Below are 13,090 nucleotides of genomic sequence, written 5' to 3'. Positions count from 1 at the left end.
GTCCCGCTGTTCTGACCTCCATACCATCTGCTGGATTAGATCCCTCCTCCCGACGGACACACTGTGGTCCTGTTCTACGTGTTGTTCCTCTCTCTTATACCTCTGTGTTTAACTAACTAGGAGTCTAGAACGCAACACTTTGTTGAGCTGTACCATTGTTTCGCACAATCGTTAGCCTCATAGCATAATATCCTAAGTCATATTTTGGCCAAATTGTGATATATTCCTAGTCCTACTCTCCCAATGCTGCTGATTCACTGTGCCTCATTGGCTATATCCTAAGCCAATCAGAGTGCCTTTTACATTCCACAACCACTATCTACCTACGGCTAACCTCATGCTTCTGATTCCTTTGGCTACTATTTAATCGGTTCTGTTGCTTTATGAGAAACGAGGCGATGCAACGCTTTAACTCTACCCACTGGAGCGGCTCCAATATTGATCCTATGCCTCAATTGTTCTCAGCCTCAAGCACAAGTCGCATTGGATAAATGTCTGACCCCCTCTTCCAGATCCCGGGGGCCCCACCTTCACCATCGGCAAGTCGGTGTGGCTGCTGTGGGGCATCGTGTTCAACAACTCGGTGCCCATTGAGAACCCCAAGGGCACCACCAGCAAGATCATGGTGCTGGTGTGGGCCTTCTTCGCCGTCATCTTCCTGGCCTCCTACACGGCCAACCTGGCTGCCTTCATGATCCAGGAGCAGTACATCGACACCGTGTCCGGCCTCAGTGACAAGAAGGTAGGAGGGTGCTGGGTGGTTGTTGGAAGAGTGGTTGATGTTTTCGTCTCATCCGGGGAAGCCGATTGGTTGGTGGGTGCTGGGTTGTGTCGCGTGAGTGTGGTGGATAGAGGAGAGGGGGAGAGAGAGAGGGAGGATGAGGAGAGAGGGAGTGAGAGCGGGAGGGAGCGAGGGAGGGAGAGTGGGAGGGAGAGAGAGATGGAGGGAGAGAAGATGGGAGAGATGGGGGGAGAGATGAGAGGAGAGAGGATGAGAAGAGAGGATTGGAGAGAGGTTGAGAGAGAGGATAAGAGAGAGGGAGGGATAGACTCAGGGAGAGATGGAGGTTAGGGGGGATAGGAAAAGAGCATGATAAGGGGAGGGAGAAAGCGAGAGAGAGATCATTGTATCCATTGTAATCTTATCTTTAGCTTTCATCTTGCGTGTGTGGCTTTAGTTTGTAGAGGTGCATATTGGTCTGTAGATGTGTGTGTGCATGTCTGTGTATTGTGTACAATGTGTATATTTCATGTAGAAAACAAACAGCTTTAAGAGCAACACAACCTAAACTCAGAGTCAGATCATCACACTGCAATGAAACAACAATTTACGCTCTGGACAATTTAAACTTGTGATTTCCTCTGGGGATATAAGTTCCTGTTGAACCTCCAACACAAGACATTAGATTAGTGGGGTCTTTCCTTGGAGAGACCGGAGGGGATTATAGAGAGAGAGAGAGAGATTAAACCCAACCCACTCCACTAAGACCAGCTGCATTGCCCATTAGAGGGAGGGAGAGTGTGAGATGGGGAACAAGGGAGAGAACAAGTCGGAGAATTGGAGGGAGGGTGAGGTAAATAAACATAATGCAGGTAAGGGAGCGAGAGAGACAGAGACAGAGGGCGCGAGAGACATAGAGAGAGAGTGGAACAGAAGGTGAGAGAAATGCAGAAAAGATAAATAAAGAGGAAAGTTGTCCTGAGAAGTCATTCAAAGCGTGCCAGTCCACTCCATTTCACTTTCTATTTTTACTCGTCTTGAGTCATCCGCGCGACTCGTCCAGACTCGGCAAACTGGCCAATAGGAAACGACCTTGGCGCCAAGTGCTTGTGATGACGCGTCGTCACAGAGAACGGTCCCCAGGGGTCACACGTGCGATTGCATCACAGTGGTCGTCGTGACGATCACCTTCCCGGGAGTTATTGAACATCCCGGTGCGAGGTGCTCCGTGCGGTCGCGTCGGCGGCGGGGCCGAGTCCTTGTGTTGAGGGGGAATTTATAACATCATCAGGCAACTGATGCCCTACTGCGGGCTGCGTGCGCAGAATTAGAGATGTAAAACACGGGGAACACCTTGAGGCAGACGCCTCGAGTTGCGACAGACAGAACAGAATGAGGGAGGGTTATACGTGTATCAGACGTTGGGCTCGGCTTAGTTCAGGAGGTATAGGAGGTTGACCTGCAACCAGAAGGTTGCTAGTTTGATCCCCGTCTCAGGAGGTAGAGCGGGTTGACCTGTAACTGGAAAGTTGCTAGTTCGATCCCCGGCTCCTCCTAGCTGACACCTCACCCTAACTGCTCCCTGTGTGCATGTGTTTGTGCGAGCTGACACTGCTACTTTGTATGGTTGACTACGCCATGCATGTGTGTACGAACCGTTTTAAGTCACCTTGGGTAAAAGTGTTTGCCAAAATGTAAATGTATTACTTTGTCAAATTCTTTGTAGAAAATAAAACCTAGCGCGTTTATATCACAGTCACACACCCCTCACCATCACAAGTATATCAACACCCCCCCCCCCACCCCCAACACCAGCAGTCCCCTGCCATCCCTCGTCCTCCAACCCAGTGTTAGCGCGGGCCTTATCACCAAGGTTACCGCAGGGGTGCAGTGCAATCTTCCAAGCACCTCTCCTCAACCTTGATTTCCTTCAACCTTTGACCATGACCTTGAAAACCGAGGCTAGGCAGTTGGGTCTGAAGCAGTTGGGGGGTCACAAATCACAAATCAAGCCTCTAGACTCACTCCTCCCGGCTACGGTGAAAAAGGTGCGCTCCTGACCTGCATAATGAACATGGGGCCGCGTGTCCCGTTCTTACATTACATTACATTTACATTATTTATAATGAGTACAATTGTCAGAAGAAAGAGAAACTGCAATATGTCGGGACAGTAAGGATGTTCATAGAACCAAGGGCCAAGCACCAACAATTGTGAGGTTAACCCCTTCCCCATATACAACAAAGATAGCTAGGATAAGATGCTAGGCATGCTAAGTACTAAGACCCTTTTTAAGTGCAAGGACGTATATAAAATAAGTTCATAAATGAAGTGCCAGGACGTACAACATACAATAAGTGGGTAAGAGGGGTGTGGGGGTTTGGGGGGGTAAGGGGGGACGCTATGCAGAGTCTAGATTAACTCTGAACATCCATACATACAATACATCCATGATCCCACTCTTACTGAACAGCAGGGATACCGTGAAGATAACGTTGATTTCCATCCCTTTTACTGGCCTACATTTGTTACGAGCTAATGAATAAGGCAGCGGTTTGTAATGTCAGTAATGCCACGCCTGTCCTCTCTCTATGGGCGTATTAAGAGGAACATGGCCCACCCCCTAGGGTGTCGTATGTATGGATGAGTTGAGGAATGGCAGTTGGCTTGATGAGGTAGAGGGGAATCGTTTTCTTTTTCCAGAAGCCTGGAGCTAACCGTGGCCTTGGCTCGACTCTGCTCCTGATAGCCAGGGTCGTCCAGTCATAGATCTAAGTGTGCAAATGAACAGAGAGCGAGAGAGAGAGAGAGAGAGCGAGAGAGAGAGAGAAAGAGGGAGTTAAACGTTTCTGCATACCATACAGCACTCTCTGAATGCTGAGCAGATTCGCCGGCCAGTGGCGTTGTGTTATTCTCTCTTTGCTTCAGATCTAAGGTGGGCGTTTTTTTCCGTTTGGGGTTCAGGTTTTTCACTCCACTGAGGAGGAGAAGCTGAACCTGTAGAACGGCACAGTGGTGCATCGGGGAACAGGCGACTGAGAAATCACAGCCATATGGTCGTACTCTGATCCGATCTTTGCCATCATGCGTTAGGAAATGTAAAGACAACATGGTGGACTACCGATCAACATGAGATGGGTATTCAGCCTAGGTATTGATATCTTCACCGGACATAGTTATTATTATAACAGACGGCCATTAACATTGCAGTGATGCAGTTACAGCTTTTCCTCTTTCAGTTTTTTAAGGTTTCAAATCATAGCCACCATGGTACGGCCTACATTTTGTCGCGGCAATTTCTTTACGAGATATTGCGTCTAGGACAGATGAGACTTCTCATTGCAAAAATGCACACAATAGTTGTCGACAATGAACCTATTAAATGTATCGTACTCTAGTCTCCTCTCTAGCAGAGTGAGTTTCCCACAATGCAGTTGTAAATTATCAAATCAGGGAAATGTTTACCTAAAGGACAGAGTTTCCTGTGTTCATCAAGCAGCAGATCCCTGCTCCCTTGTGACCAGTTTACCCCAGGCACAAAGGTTAACGTTGGATAACAGTAGGAACAGGCAGCGTGGTTAGACAATACAAGGAAGAGAGGAACATATGGATTTTTACATCACAGTTTCTCACCTGACGAGGTCCGTGACACAAACCAGATATTAACCGGGAACATTCCGGATTGCCTTTTCCTTTCCCCCCCCCCCCCGTTTTGTGTACAGTTTCAAAAGCCGCAGGAGCAGTACCCGCCGTTCCGCTTTGGGACGGTCCCAAATGGCAGCACAGAGAGGAACATAAGGAGCAACTACCCGGAGATGCACTCGCACATGGTCAAGTACAACCAGAAAGGGGTGGAGGACGCCCTGAACAGTCTGAAAACAGGGTAGGTGGCTGCCAGCAAACAGGACGCAATGGAAAGGAGATGGAAAAAAAAACCCTGGGCTATTATTACACCAGGAAACACAAGGGAGGTTATCAAACAGGAAACCAGTGGAGGATAGGGAAAAACGGGATGGAAAAAGTGAAGGCGGATGTGTTTAATGTGCTGAGTGGAAAATGTATTAGGATATCTGTATTTATTTTTGTGTTTCACTGCTTACAAACCGGAGGGGAAATGTTCTTCAAAGAGAATATTTTACAAATGACTGAAGTATTGCTCTTGATTATTAAACTGAAACACTAGATACGATTGTATTAAATGGTATAAACGTTCTTTTCTGCTCTACTGTTGACATTACCAGGGTTAGGGCTTATATGCCCTTGCGGTATTGTTAGAGGCTTTGGATCAAAGCTCCCACCGAGCGGCATATATAGCTGTAAAACCTTTTTCTTTTTTAAACCGTTTCTCGAATGAAGCATACGTATCGATTGATAACAACAGTGTTTCTCAAACAACACACCACCACCACTACCAACAGTATCTCACAAACCTCCCCCTGTGGTCCCTCTCTACCCCATCCTCTCTCTCTCCATCCTCTTGCTCCTCCCTCTATCCTCCCTCTCTCCTCCCTCTCTCCATCCTCTCTCTCCTCCCTCTCTCCACCCTCTCTCTCAATCCTCTCTCTCCATCCGCTCTCCTCCCTCTCTCCTCTCTCTCTCCGTCCTCCACTCCTCTGCTCTCTCCTCCCTCTCTCCCTCCTCCACCTCTCCTCTCTCCACTCCCTCTCTCCTCTCTCCTCCCGCTCTCTTCCCACTCTCTTCCCTCTCTCCATCCTCTCTCTCCTCTCTCCATCCTCTCTCTTCCCTCTCTCCATCCTCTCTCCTCTCTCCATCCTCTCTCTCCTCTCTCTCCTCCCCCTCTCTTCCCTCTCTCCATCCTCTCTCCTCCCTCTCTCCTCCCACTCTCTCCATCCTCTCTATCCTCTCCCTCCTCCCTCTCTCTCCATCCTCTCTCTCCATCCCCAACCCCTCCTCTCTCTCCTCCCTCTCTCCTCCCTCTCCATCCTCTCCACACCTCCGCTCCCTCTCCTGCAGGAAGCTGGACGCGTTTATCTACGACGCGGCCGTGCTGAACTACATGGCCGGGAAGGACGAGGGCTGCAAGCTGGTGACAATCGGCAGTGGAAAGGTCTTCGCCACCACAGGTTACGGCATCGCCCTGCAAAAGGAGTCCCGGTGGAAGCGTCCCATCGACTTGGCGCTGCTTCAGTTCCTAGCAGATGGTAAACGACACTGTGTTGAATACGGGCCCCTTACTGTAACACAGGGCCCTTCGGCAGAATAGAGGCTCTGTTAATGGTGTGTGTCGCTGCAGCATTTTCTGTTTTTTTGCCATGGTGAGACTGAAGGGCAAATGGAAATTGGAAGGAGGTGGCGCACTACAGCTACGTCTCAGTGGTTACAACTGATTCATAGGGTGAGGGTGCTTAGAACTTAACAGTGTTTAGTGTTGCAGTGTACTTAGCAATATGTCAATGTACTAAAAGAAGGTGAATAAATAGGGTAAATGAAGGGTAAATGAATACATACCAAAGGTTTGTTACTTAAACACTATAAAAATACACGGAAGTGCTTCCTAGAGGCAACTGACCAACAAATCAACCAAAACATTCCATATGTCTCATGTAAGGATACTTAGCATGTTAGGGTATTTAACATGTTAGGGTACTTAGTATGTTAAGATACTTAGTATGCTAGGGTAGCTAGCATTCAAGGGTACTTAGAATTTTTGGTTATTTAAAATGTAACAGAACTTAGCATGTTAGGGTATTTAACATGTTAGGGTACTTAGCATGTTAAGATAGCTAGAAGGCTAACTAGCATTGTAGGGAACTTTGCATGTTAGGGTATTAAGCATATTCGTTTACTTAGCATGTTAGCATACTTGCATGTTTGCACACTAAAATAACACCTTATTACTTGTATTTATTCACTACAAATCAAAGCTAAGGCGAGTGAGTCTGCCTCGTGTATGAAAAACGTAATGTAAATAAAGTTGCCAGCCTTGCCTAAACAAAACAAACGCCATTCACCGAGCGACCGATTTCCCCGGCAGGCGACACGCAGAAGCTGCAGACGGTGTGGCTGACAGGCATCTGCCGCAACGAGAAGAAGGAGGTGATGAGCACCAAGCTGGACATCGACAACATGGCGGGGGTGTTCTACATGCTGCTGGTGGCCATGGGCCTCAGCCTGCTGGTCTTTTCCTGGGAGCACCTGCTCTACTGGAAGCTGCGGCACTCGGTGCGCGACTCTGACCGGCTGGACTTCCTGCTGGGCATCAGTAGGGTGAGTGTCGGACGGAGAAAGGTTGGAGAGGTCACCGGACGACATTGTGTTGAGTTGAGGATTTTGGTGATGATGGTTGGAGAGGTTACCGGACGACATTGTGTTGAGTTGAGGATTAATCGGCACCTATTGCTATTCACCACGACCACCACCACCACCGGGCTGATGATCATCCATAAAACATTATACCAGTGTCAACATTTTACTGCTAATTTAATAAAAACCGCACCATATAATTTCAGTACCAAATCGTGTACCTCATCATGAAGACCAGACACAAACACCGTTTTTTTTGTTAAGTGCTAAATAATTACACATATTTTCAGACAGAACATCAGAGAACCCAGAAAAAAAAATAACATCATCTCACTCTACTGTCGTTTTCCGACAGTATACGAAAAGGGGTGTGACCCATGGTCATACCAGCGTCCTGCTCTCTCCAGAATCCCAGGGTCGTGAATATGTCCCGACTCGGTGGCCATGGGCTGTAAACCACTCAATTATCGCTTCCCGCTTCGCAGAATTATGTCTGGAGAAGACGAATGATTGAGGATTTATGAATGCTTGAGGGGGTGATATGAGGGAGGTATTGCAGGTAGCTGAGGTCAGAGACAGCCCACTGCTGAAGGAGTCAGAAATAATCAGTTATAATCCTTCCAACTACCTAGGTATGTCTGTCTGAGGTGTATGTGTGTATTTGGTTGTGTATGTGTGTGTGTGAGTGTGGGTGTGTATGTACGTGTAGTGTAAATGCACTGTATGTATGGATGTACCATATGAGGTGATCCATAACTTAGGAGGTTGCATTATAAGAGCAACCCTTCTTTGTGTTCCCTGTGGGATGGATTACTGCACTTTTAAAATGACTTATTCCACACGTTGTCGTGTTAAAGTCTCAGTTAGTCTCAGTCTCAGTTAAAACACTTCCACTCTTCTCATTGAGGAGCCCATATACGTCACGACCACAGAACTGCTGGCCGTCGTGCAGTAGGTCAAACACCAGCAGAGGACCACATAACCTAACGCCAATCATCATCAGACGAACCATCAACCAGCAAATGAGCAAACCGCCATAAAATGAGTTTACACAACAACCTAACCCTGTGAGGAGTGTGAACCCTGAGAAAGGGAATTTAAATTGCCCCATTAGCGAAGCCTTCATCTGAGAGTGTTTACAGCAGCAAGAGGTGGAGATTAAGCATTCTGCATCAGCATCCATATTTGAAAGTTAAACAAAAACCAAGAGAGAGATGGAAACGGAGAGCCGGGGAACCTAACAAAGCAGGCCCGCGATCTGCAAGTCATTCTGTGCCACGCATGAGGGGTTTTGAAGAACGAGTGGCATGCCTGAGATGTTTCACAACAGCGTTGATGGAGCTGGCAGAGGCGCCAGTGTGACACTGCCATCTAACTCTTTTAATGACACTATTCCTTCTAATTGTGCCCACTTCATCTCTCCAGGGAACGTAGAGACGGGGCTTGAAGTGACACTGAAACACCATAAATACTAATAACCGAGGCCGTATACCCAACCCATGTGACATGCGCGTCAGTTCAAACTTTTTTTATTTGAACTTGTTTTATAGTGTGAACAATGCCAGGCGTATTATATATACAGATGGCGGGTTGGCGTTTTGTCTCGGGTTAGTTTTTCTGCATCAGCAAACCCCTACCTACTCTTCGTGACACTTTAGATAAGGCATCTGCCAAAAGATTAATAGTAGTAAAACAGTAAATGGCACTAACGGCGATGTACCCACAGATACACGTTGTAAGTAGCACTTCGCTCAAATTTATCTTGATGATAATGCATTTGTTTTCAACTCAATTCTTCTTGCTGTGCAGTTTTCATTGGTGAAGCACTTTGCCTCGCCGTTCTCCACTGAACGCTTTACATGCAATGTTTGGATTGGATCAACCAAATTAAAAACATAGTTTGTAATCTACATTTACATTTACATTTAGGGCATTTAGCAGACGCTTTTATCCAAAGCGACTTATAATTAGTACATTTGTCAGAAGAAAGAGAAACCACAATATACTGTGTCTCTGTCGGTACCAAAAGGCTGCCCCACACTACAAGATTTTTTAATCTTATGCGATTTTTGAGTCGGATGTACACCACACACATAAAGAGAATCTCAGCCGATTTGTTGCTCTCCGATCGTAAATACAAATACATGAGATTCGAACACAAGACGGAACACCACACACTATAGGACAATCTTGTCCGATAATTGCACGCTGCAGGGCCGTGGAGGCTACGTCATCCAGCACGAGACAATTGTAGAACTAGAGCAACTCGCGTCAACAGTGAAAATGGATCAGCGTCTTTTGACAGCAGTTGTTTCTGCGGTGCTTATGCTTACATAATATCAGAGAATATCCGCGTCAGTTCGGCCGCGGCGCAATTAATGAATAAAGATCATAAACACGTCGGAAGAAAAAAACATTTATTTTCATGTAGGGCTACTTTTAATTCAGCCTTGGGTGAATTTGAATTGTAGTGTGTTGGACTGTTTTCAAAACGGGTAGGCTTTTAGATTAAAATAAGTAATGCTGTCTGTGAGTCTGTAGCAAATCCTACATCATTATTGTTGTAGTATTCAACCATTAGCAAGGTGACACTGATTTGCTATTGATACCATAGATAGACTGTATAATATTACCGTTAGTGAATTGCATAGGGATCGATGTGAGCTCTTGAATATTTATGAGCAAATGCAAACTGAATGGCTGTAGAAGTGTTCTGAGACACGGCTGCGAACCGGCAACTTTCAAAAAAAGTAGTGCCGGTTTGGTGACGGTTTCATGCCGTGCCGCATCCAGTGGAATAGCCTACATTGACTATAATGGTTTCTAATGTCTTCGGCAAACGTTTTTATTGCCGTGCCACTTCCGTGACGGAAATTGCCCTTCACTCAACATTCCGAAAATATCTATCATGTTGGATAACCCAGATTTTGCGATTGGGTGCTCTTGGAGTTGATGAGATTATATCTCAGAACACTACGGCAGACAGGATAATCTTGGCCGATTTTCGTCCAGATTCGGCTGCCATGGGAACGCCACCCCGATTGTCATAAGGGGCAAATTGGGCCGGATATCGGGACATTTCTCTTGTAGTGTGGGGTGAGCTTTAAGGATCTTCATAGAAACAAGTGGCAAGCACTAACACTCGATAAACTACATTAACCCATTCCCGTATACAACAAAGATAGCTAGGGTAAGAACCTACACAATGCTAAGCAAGAGTCTTAAGTGCAAGGACGTACAACATACAATAGGTGTGTACATTAAGTGCCAGGATGTACAACATACAATAAGTGTAATGTGACCAAAGATGTCAGTGCTTACGGTCCTATCCCGGCAGGTGTTCGCCGGTCCACGACGGACCCTAACGTGCACTGTGTACTCCTGCAGGGCATATACAGCTGCTTCAATGGCGTGGAGGAGAGCGACCACAACGGCAGCTTGCAGAACCCCGACGTCACGGCCAACTACACCCAGGCAAACATGCTGAAGATGCTGAAGACGGCCAAGGACATTGTGTCGTCGGCGCGGGTGGAGAACTCCCTGGACAATGCCACCAAGACGCTGGAGAGCTGGAGCCGGCGGGGCGGGGCCGATGGCATGCGGGTCGGCGGCCTGCCGCCCCGGATCGCCACCTCGGCCGCGGACATGTGCCACGGCGGCCGCGTGCCCTACATCTCCAGCATCTCGGACCACTCGCCCATGTTCCCCCAGAGGTCGCTTACCCCCACCCTGCCCGGCGGCGGCGGGGGCCACTACGGGGACAGCAGCCTGGTGCAGCCCCTGCTGCTGGACAAGGCCCGGGGGATGGGCCGCCCCGTCCCGCTGCGCTACACCCTCCCGGCGCGGGGGGGCGGGGCCGCCGCGCACATGCTGGAGAGGACCCTGCCCATCTCCAGCCTCAGCAGCCCCCACCTCGCCATGCGGGACCCGGGGACCCTCGGCGGCGGTGGCGGCGGCTCCAACCCCCATCACCACCACCACCACCTCCTGCACCACCACGGCGGCAGCGGGGGCCGGCTCTACCTGGACAGCCAGCCCCGGCACCACCACCACCTCCCGGCCACCGCCGCCGCCGCCGCCGCCGCCGCCGCCACGGCCGCCTCCTCCTCCGCCTACCTCCCCTACCGGGAGTTCCAGGTGCCGGACATCTACGTGGAGCACCGCGGCCCGCTGCGCAGGAAGTTCAGCTACCCGCCCGACTGCGTGAGCCGCAAGAAGCGGCCGCACAGCTACGTGTTTGACGGGGGGCCGCGCCCCAACGACTACGACGAGCCCACCGCCTGCCTGGCCGAGCTGCGGGCCAATCACCTGCTGGGGAACCACGCCCCCGTGGTGGCCACCGCCACGGCCGCTGCCGCCGCCGCCGCCGCCGCCCACTACCCGGGCCACGCCGCCAGCTGCAACTCCTGCATGAAGCCGTACCTGGAGGCGTACCCGGAGCCCGACACGGACGACGCGCCGCTGCTGGGGAAGGACAAGATGAACCGCCGCGCCTCTTTCCTCAAGGCCACCTGGGGCGGGGACCGCATCCGGCAGGTGGACGAGACCAAGGCGGGGCCCGGGGGGCCGCCAGGGCCGGGCGCGGCGGGGGCCTCCTCCTCCGCCTCCGCCTTGCTGTCGTCCCGCGCCCTGGTGGGGGAGGTGCCCGACCTGTTCCCCCGCGGCGTGGTGACGGCGGCCCGGGCCAAGCAGCCCAAGCAGCAGCAGCAGCAGCAGCACCACCACGCCGCGCAGCACAAGATGTACGGCAGCCTGGGCAACAACCTGTCCTGCTTCCCGCTGGCGGCCGAGCCCGCCTACCTGGACCCCGCCCACATGGGCTCCTTCCCCTACAAGCAGAAGCTGCGGTACTACGAGTCCACGGGCCGGCTGCCGTCGTACCGCGAGGCGCTGCTGCACAACCTGCCGCCCGCCGCCGCCGGCGGCGCCGCCGCCACCCTGCGCCGCTCCTCCTCCTCCGCCACCGTGGTGCACAGACACTACTCCGCCTACCTGAACGCCTACACCGACCTGCCCGTGTACGTGGGGCCGCTGGCGCAGGGCCACGCCCACTTCTACGACACCACCAAGGACGCCTGCCACCTGTTCCCCTGCGGCGGCGTGGGCGGGGTCGGCCACGCCCACTGCCCCGAGACGGTGGCGTTGGCGCAGGCGCGCGCGGCCGCTGGTGCTGGTGGCGGCGGCGGCGGCAGTGGCGGCGGCGGGGGTGGGGGGGACAGGGGGGCTGTGGCGGGGGGGCCGGGCCAGAACAGCGTGCTGATGCGGAGCTACGACGGCTCGGGGACGCGGGAGGAGCTGGCGGGGGCGTGCGGGAACAGGGAGAGGCGGCAGGTGCTGGTGGCCCACAGGGTGAACATTGTGCCAAAGCCCTGGGGGAGGGTCTCCAGTCTGGAGTCTGAGGTGTGAACTAACCCCCCATGCCTCCTGTAGACTCAGCCCAGGGTGGAGAACGAGGTGTGAGGTGAGGGGTCCCCCATGCCTCCCCATCCCCCCACTCAGCCCAGGGTCTCCAGTCTGGAGTCAAAGGTGGGTGATCCCAAGCCTCCTCTAGACTCAGCCGAAGCAAAAATCTAAACTGTTCCAGGAACCGGGAGCATGCTGCTCTCCACATCAGTGCAATAACACCCCTGGCTGCAGTGAGAGAGTACATGAGAGTACTTGCGCCAAAGGGGGGAGTATGTCTGAGGAGTCGAGGGACGGAGGGAGAGGTGTACGGAGGTAGAGGTGTAGTGAGGGAGAGGTGTACTGAGGAATGGAGGGAGATGTGAACTGCGAGGAGAGGACGATGGACGGTATATGGGGGGGGGGGGGGGGGGGGAGTATTAAGGGCGGTCACAAATAATAACTAATAAAAAAAAAAAGAATTGATGAATAGTATTTAATACAATTTAATCTAATGGCTTATTATTTAAAGGATTCTTTTAGAAACGCTGTCTTGCTGTGTGTGTGGGAGATCCGGGGAAGTATATATATATCCGGTCGCTTCTCACTGGGAATATTATTTGAGATATATACATATATATATATTTATTTATATATATATATATATTATATATATATTCTTCCTTTTTCGTTTTCGGTACATTTTGTCATTTAAATTTAGAA

At 50.7% G+C, this 13,090-nt stretch overlaps 1 protein-coding gene across 1 annotated transcript in view; it reads left to right on the top strand.

The window, feature by feature from the left end:
• Positions 1-12,391, top strand: part of grin2ca (glutamate receptor, ionotropic, N-methyl D-aspartate 2Ca) — a gene marked incomplete at both ends in the record, with an annotated part of 42,560 nt that extends 30,169 nt beyond the window's left edge. The window contains 7 exons of the mRNA XM_084488765.1: positions 513-742; positions 4,444-4,604; positions 5,696-5,883; positions 6,717-6,949; positions 10,373-11,025; positions 11,077-12,136; positions 12,233-12,391. Coding sequence (XP_084344891.1) covers positions 513-742; positions 4,444-4,604; positions 5,696-5,883; positions 6,717-6,949; positions 10,373-11,025; positions 11,077-12,136; positions 12,233-12,391 — 2,684 coding nt within the window. The remainder of the gene's footprint in view (positions 1-512; positions 743-4,443; positions 4,605-5,695; positions 5,884-6,716; positions 6,950-10,372; positions 11,026-11,076; positions 12,137-12,232) is intronic.
• Positions 12,392-13,090: the final 699 nt, after the last annotated feature.

This window comes from Micromesistius poutassou (genome assembly GCF_964030765.1).
Source record: "Micromesistius poutassou genome assembly, chromosome: 1".
Lineage (NCBI taxonomy): Eukaryota > Metazoa > Chordata > Actinopteri > Gadiformes > Gadidae > Micromesistius > Micromesistius poutassou.
This window is presented reverse-complemented; position numbering and strand designations above follow the sequence as displayed.